Source organism: Nannospalax galili, unplaced genomic scaffold, assembly GCF_000622305.1.
Source record: "Nannospalax galili isolate Female #2095 unplaced genomic scaffold, S.galili_v1.0 scaffold1272, whole genome shotgun sequence".
Classification (NCBI taxonomy): Eukaryota; Metazoa; Chordata; class Mammalia; order Rodentia; family Spalacidae; genus Nannospalax; species Nannospalax galili.
The window spans coordinates 922,524-930,069 of NW_008332402.1; the positions used below are offsets into that span (position 1 = coordinate 922,524).

General features: G+C 46.8%; 1 protein-coding gene across 2 annotated transcripts; it reads right to left on the reverse strand.

Moving 5' to 3' along the window:
* Positions 1–3,700: 3,700 nt before the first annotated feature.
* Pou4f2 (POU class 4 homeobox 2) lies at positions 3,701–6,629 on the reverse strand. 2 transcript variants are annotated; one of them, XM_008827468.1, is made up of 3 exons: positions 6,292–6,378; positions 6,095–6,144; positions 4,726–5,665 (listed from the first exon to the last, which is right to left on the reverse strand). In XM_008827468.1, exons 1-3 carry the CDS (start codon positions 6,376–6,378, stop codon positions 4,726–4,728), a joined length of 1,077 nt encoding a protein of 358 aa, XP_008825690.1. The 2 variants fall into 2 exon arrangements, with proteins under 2 accessions (XP_008825689.1, XP_008825690.1); XM_008827467.1 differs by having other exon boundaries at positions 3,701–5,667; positions 6,103–6,629.
* Positions 6,630–7,546: the final 917 nt, after the last annotated feature.

Genomic DNA, 7,546 nt, shown 5'->3' on the forward strand with positions numbered 1-7,546 from the left:
TTTTTAATCTTATTTTGTTATTGTTTTGAGACAGGGCCTTATACTGGAGCCCAGGCTGGCCTGGAATTCACTCTGTAACCCAGAGTGGCCTCAAACTTGCAGCAATACTCCTTCCTCAGTCTCTCAAGTGCTATGATTAAAGTATGAGCCACCACACCTGTAATTTGTTTACAAATATATTTTATAGAAAATGGGAGAATATTACATGGTGTGTAGACTCTAATTCATTTGCCCTTCCATATTTTTCATTGTCTTTCCCTGAGTGATATGTCAGTGAAAATGATCATTTCCCAATTGGTTAATGTCAATATCCAAGAGAAAATATATTCTTCCTGGATAATATAATGTTATGATCCAAAGGGTACCTAGCTATCAACCAGGGCTTGCATGATATTTTGTTTTGTTTTCTATTTTTGATATAGCATAGGTAGCCTAGGCTGACCTTGAATTCTCTAAGTAGCCCAGGCTGGTCTTGAACTATTGGTTGTCTCATCTCAGTCTCCCAAGGGCTAGGATTACAGGTGTGTACCAGCATGCTTCAGCACAACACCTTTTCTTTTAGTGACTTATCCATTTCAGTTTGGATTTACATGGTCATATTAAACAAAAAGATTAGATAATTTGCTTTTAGAGAAGTTAACAAAAAGAAATTACACAGTTTTGAAATGAAATTTAAAATCACTGGGTTGGCTATTAAGTCAATCCATAATATATCTCTTTCCAATAAGATAGCAATTGTGGACATTAAGGAAAAATATAAAATTAATACTAAATGCTGATGGATTTGATTGATCTGACAAAGATTCCAAACACATTTTGCTGTGTATTCAAGTATGTTGAAAAGCAACACCAAGTGAAGATTCTCAAGAACGTATACATAGTTCAGTCTATTCTTACCTTTCATTTCTTCTTTAAAAGCAACTTTTTTCTCTCCAAATCTTTGACTTTGTATGTCTCTACAACTCTAATTCATTAAAATCTTTCAGAATATATTTGTTAAAACAAAAACTACTGTTTCTATAAAACACACATTTAGACAGTCTCTAAGAATGAAACTATTTTCATTTTGACCACAAAAAAAAGTTTTGTTTTGTTTTTGTGTTGTTTTTTACCATGGAAATAACAGACAAGGTGAACTTAAAGTGTGACTCAGTTTTGTTATGAAACTTCATAAGAAACTTGGCCATGTAAGCATACATGTAAGTTGCTGTGTACTTTAAAAATGAACCAAAAAGAATAAGCACCTATTTTATTTTTGTTCAAGATATTCCTCAATTTCTACCACTTCTGCAAAAGTTCACTTAAAGAGGACTTATTGAAGAACTAATACGCTAGCACACTTACCTGTCTGCTTTCAAACTAATTTACTTTTCTCTTGATGAACAAGATTAACCCTTCAATTAAAATCCACATATGGAAATGGAAAAAGTATTACTTACAAAAATAATTTTTACCCCAGATCAAAAACTGTGATATGTTATACACTGAAGTTATATCTCCCATCTAGGAAGGAGGGAAGCTCATGCAAAGAGCCTTTTAGCTGGTCAGCCCCGCTGAGTCCTGTAGTTGCTGACCATGGTTCTGAAATCAGTACTCAGCATATTAAGCTTTGAGGATAGCTGTCTGAAAAGACTTTAGGAAAATTGAATCCAAAGTTAGGGGGAGAAATGGAAGGTGGAACTTTCAGCCTCCAAAATGCAAGAGTAAAACCAGGCTATCAATGTTACTATACCTGAATTCACAACCTTTCTCTTAAAACTAAGGTTTTCTTACACATTTATAAGCACATCTCATTCTAAGTGGACACTTGGATTTTGTTCTTTGGGTATATGCTTTGTTTCAGTTATAGAAAAAAAATGATCCCTCTGCTCATTTGCTTTCTAACTTTCAAATCTATTTTTGTTATCTTTGGAAGAATAATCAGTTTTCTAACAGCATTTAATCCCAACTTGAGCCAGTATGACAATTTTCATGAACTCATGGGCTCTTTTCTAAATCCTCTCCAAATAAACACACCACAACAGTTTCATATGGGGGCACACCACAGGTGGGAAGATTTACCCCTACTGGATGACGTGTTTTCTTCCTCTTGTTTGAGCTACACATTAATATAATTTTCTCATGCTACTTAATTGTATGAGCTTTGGAAATGTAAAAATCTAAATCAGAGTCTTACTGGAAAAAAATAAACTTTGAAAACCTAATGTATTATTTATTTATTGTTGGGAATCTAGAAATTATTAGAATGAATGAGGAAGTGTCTTTAAAGTGGGAGCAGGAAAAGAAAGATCTGTACCAAATGGGCAGAATTCCAATGCCACATTAATGTTTAATAGTCTCCCACAAACTCCTATGTCAGACCAAGTCACAGAAAGGGACAAAAATGTGTTCCTTTCAACCACCCAGGATTTCGTTCTCAGCCACACTCTGTCTATTGCAATAATGTTATTTTCCTTAAAGGTTATGGGAAACACAAAGAGACAGAGACAGAGGAGAGCAAGACAGAGGTTTTATTCAGGTACTTTCTACTGTGGCTTAAGTCGTTGATCTCCAGGACAAGTGAATGAACTGAGAACTGTGGGGACCAGTCCCTGTCCTCAGTCACTGTGCCCTGCTTCCCCACCATTGCCACACCCAGTCTTTCACTGCTGCTGAAAAGTGAACTGAGTTCCTTTCTTCCTTTGACCCATGGGAGATGGGAAAGAATGGTTGAAATAGTTTCCATCTGGTCTTGGATTTATAAGATTCTCTTTACAGAATCATTTCAAGTCTAGAGAAAAGATTGCAAAGGAGGTATGTAGGGCCAGACATCATAATTTCATCAATGCTAAAATGCAAAGCACCCTGTGAGATGAGCTCCATTAATATGACATTATAAACCCCGTTCTTCCATACTTTCCCAGAGAAATACTAGGTGCAAGCGCACTTTAATAACAACCACTCCCTATAAACCGTAAAAATGTGCTTCCGTCTTTAAAAAAAATAACCACCAAAATAATTCCCACATAAATGATTAAAACAGCATCACGTTTTAAAAGTCATTTAATATTAATAGCATATTTTAATGAAAAAGCAGCATACTTTGCCAGTAAAACATTAAAATCGTCTCTTCAATGAAAGACAATCAAACAACACTCAAAATAACTTAATACATTACCATCATAAATAAACCATCTATTAACAAAAACAAGAAACGAGATCATATACAGAACTCAAGACTTTGGAGAGCCTCAAATGGAACAGCAATTACAGCAAAACTTGTAAGAATATATCTATATGTGCATCATTTTGAATGAGATATTTACAATAGATATGGTACCAATCACTGTGTACCTGTATTTTTGTTCCAAAAGGATTCTACCAAACAATGTGAATTTACAAGCAGCGCACTGTCTTTCTTATAATTCAAATTCATTTTTCTAAAAACAAACCTCTAAAAGTGAAATAATGAATGGTTCCTATAAATGTAAAACTGTGGCAAACAAAGCAGTTGAAAACTGGAAGACTGAGATACCTTGGTGAAAAATTAAGCACCAAGTGGAAAATACACCTAAAGCTGGAAAAGATGCATTGGTCCCCAGTCGTGTTTCCAATTGCCTGTTCTCTTCTGCTACAGATGTATGTATCTGTGTGTGTGTGTGTGTGTGTGTGTGTGTGTGTGTGTGTGTAGACATGTAAGGGTGAGAGAGTGTGTGTGTAGTGGAGACAATATGGGAATCCCCATTAAATATGTAAGGAAGTAAACAATACTTCGGACAGTGAATCAGGTCTGCACGATTAAGACATCCATTACTGAGTGTCAACTCACAAATCAGAACACTACCAGTTAAAAGAAATTGAAAAGCAATCTCCGTTCAAAGTGAGAATATACAAATAGGCCAACACAGTCTAAGAGGAAAGCTGCAAGAATTCAGGAAACTTACCAAATAAAAAATTGTTGAGCATCACTAGCTATACGTTTCCCTCGGTTTTGTTCTTAGACTAAAGTTTAATTAATTAGGATGTGCACAAAATTAAGTCGCCAGAGAGATAAATTAATAATTTACAGAGGGTTGTTCGGCAATAATCTAATAGTAGCTTTCAAGATCAGTGAACACAGCAGGCGCAATTCCTTTCTTAAGCATGAACACCTCAGAAAAGGAAGGGGGTATGAACCACAATAAAAATATATATATAATATACAGTGTAAATGCAGAAAATCTGCCATCTTTTTTTAAATTCAAAATACTTTAGAGATGTCTCTATCACATTAAGCATCAACTCTAGTTTAGAGTTTCAGTCCTGACTCAATTTCTATTTCTGAAAAATAGTTGCAAAGTGTAATTTTAAACTCGAACAAGGGTGACGTCTGTAAGAATAAAAACAAACCTTACTTGCTCATTCTAGCCGGCTTTTCAAAGGCTGTTCCTCTGGCTTCCGGCAAACAGCCAGTTCCATGCTTCTTCTGAGGAAGCCGAGGTGGGGTTAAAGGGACTGCTTTGCTGCAACTTGACAAATCCCATCTTTGTTTTTCTTCACCTTGCGGAAAGGTTCACGTTCTCCCTGACTGGGGCTCAGCTGCTCGCTCCTTCCTTCGCTCCTTCAGTCCTCGCTTTCTCTGGATTCACATTTACCGGAATTGTTTCTGATCACCAAAAGTGGAAAGAAAAGAGGCAGGAGGGAGAGGAGGGGGAGAGAAAGGGGGACGAGGAGAGAGAGGACCGTCCCCGGAGAGATCAAGGGTCCCTAAATGCCGGCGGAATATTTCATTCTTTTCTGTTTCTGCCTCTGGTTGCAGAACCAGACGCGCACCACGTTTTTCTTAAGATCCAGCTTCTCCGCGATGGCGGCAATCTTCTCGGAGGAGGGCCGCGGCTGGATAGCGAAGTAGGCTTCGAGCGAGCGCTTCTCTGGCGCCGCGATGGACGTGCGCTTGCGCTTCTTCTCAGCACCGTTGAAGAGCTCCGGCTTGGTGAGCTTCTCCCGGTGGGATTTCTCAGCCTCCTCCAGCCACGCCTGCAGGATGGGTTTGAGAGCGATCATGTTGTTGTGCGACAGCGTGAGGGACTCGAACCTGCAGATGGTGCTCTGGCTGAGCGAGCCCACGCCCGGGATCTTGAGGTTGGCTAGCGCAGAACCGACATCTGCCTGGGTCACTCCCAGCTTGATGCGTCGCTGCTTGAAGCGCTCGGCGAACGCCTCCAGGTCCCGCGGGTCAGCATCCACGTCGCTCATGCAGCTCATGTGAGAGGGCAGCCCGTGCGCGTGGGCCATGCTCAGGGCCGCTTGGTGCATGGGATTCATGGTGGCCATGTGCGGCGCGTGAGCCGGCGTGGACACCACCGTGCCGTCGGGGCCCGCCATGGCTCCCAGGGCCAGCCCGGGGCTCAGGTGCTCCAGTAGCTCGCCCTCGAGCGCCTGGTGCGGCTGGTGATGGTGGTGGTGATGGTGGTGGTGGTGATGGTGGGTGCTGGCCAGCGCAGACGGGTGCGAGATGGGCACAGATGAAGAGGAGGCGGCAGACGTGCAGGGAATAGTGTTCATGGTATGGTAGGTGGCGTCCGGCTTGAAGGGGCTGTGGTGGGGCGGATGGTGGTGGTGGCTCTTGCTCTGGGAGACGATGTCCACGGCGGCCAGGGCCTCGGCACGGGCCAGCAGACTCTCATCCAGCCCGCCGAATATATTGCTCTGCAATTGCAAGTAGAAGGCGCACATTACGCTCAGCAGGGAATTGTGCAAGCTCTCTCCGGAAGCCCCGGCCCAGGGACGACACCGCCACCGAGCCCACAGCGTTCCCAGAACGTTAAAATAATAATAATGACAGTAATCCTGAAAACAGGCGGTGAGGAGAAGGGGGAAGCGGCCGAGAGAAGCCGAGAGTGCCAAAGGAGGAGGAAAGTGAGCCCGCAAACAACACAAGACAACACAACCGCGCACAGGCAGCATCCCAGGTCATAAAAATTAATATGAAAGACAAGACCCGCTGAATACTTAAGAGAGAGAGGGGGGAAAATTGGTTGGAGGTGTGGGGTGATTTGCTGTGCAGACATGAAAAAAACATCAAGCAGATAAAGGAGGCTGTCAAAATGTGCCTTTAAGCGGTGATTATGCACACATACGCACCGGTGGGGTTGGAAGACAAGCTCTCCTCATCGTCTCCGAGCCCCCGCCGCCGCCGCCGCTGCCGCCGGTGCTGCTGGAGCTGCTGCTCCGGCCTCCACCGCCACCGCCGCCGCCGCCGCCGCCGGTGCTGCTGGAGCTGCCGGGGGAGCTGGCTGAGGGCGCCGCGGGCGCGGAGGAGCCGGGAGAGGCGCTGTGCAGAGCCGAGTACTTGGGCTCCACGTGCAGGCTGCCGGCGTGCGGCATGCTGAAAGCCTGCTTGCTGTTCAGGGACATCATCATCATCTTCCCGGCTGCCCGGCGCTCGTCCGTAGCGCACTCGGCTATCAGCTACTGGGACCCCCGGGAGGAGCGCCCCGCCGAGAGCTGCAGACCCGGACCGCCCGGCAAAGTTGTGTTCGCCCACCACCGCTTCCCCGCTCCGCTCGCCTAGTCTCTTCTCCGCGCCCTGCTCCTCGGTTGCCTTCTCCGTCGGTCTAAGCCGATGCCGGGCTCCGGGTGACGCTGGCTTCAGACCTCAGCGCCCCAAAGTGCCCCCGCTCGGCGAGGCCTCCGAGTTATAGTCCTCTCTCCGCGCGCCTGCCCGCCCTCCGCCCTCCCCTCTTCACTCCCCCGCCCTTCCCTGCCAGGAAGCGCTGACTCGGGGTGGGTTTCTGCGTCACCTCGGCTCCCCTCTGCCCCCCCCCCCCCCCCCCCCCGGGCCTTTTCCTTCTCCCCGAACCCCCCCCCCCCCCCCCCCCCGGGCCTTTTCCTTCTCCCCGAACCCCCCCCCCCCCCCCCCCCCGCCGCGCTCCGGTCCTTTCACTTCTCCCAGAACCCGCCTCTCGCGCTCCCCTACGGTGCCCTCAGCTTTCCCGGCCCCCGCGTGCGCCCTGATGTCGCCGCCCCTTAGTGGGGCCGGCGATTCCTACTTAAGATCAACCCCACCCAACTGGCCGGATCAGCTCTTCAGACACCTGGCAGTGCCTACTACCTAAGTGCCAGCCTCCAGCTCCTCCCGCTTCTTCCGCCAGATTTCCGCCTCTCTGGGAAAACAAAACTCCCAAATAAAGTTGCAGTCCAAGCCAACCTTGGGCGCGACTGTCCCTAGACTGTCGGAGCACCTTGCCCCGCTGTCCCCTCTCCCGCCCCCAGCTTACCACTAAGTTTCAGGGGCCCTCCCCTCCTGTCAGCTCCGGTGACCCTGATCCCCCGATTCCTGGCCGCTGCTGGGGATCCAGACTCTGCTGCCACCCCGGGTCCTCCGCGCGCGCTGAGCTCCTGCCTGGATGCGCGCTGAGGTCAGCGCTCGACTCCAAGGACCCCACGGCCGTGCGGGTGCCTAGTGCAAAAAGACACCGGTCGGCCGGGCTGCAGGGCTTTCTCTCCCTCGGTTTCCCTCAGCTCTCAGCGGATTGGACAGCCTAACAGCCGGCTAGGGTCGCCTGTGCGCATGCGACTCCCCCCT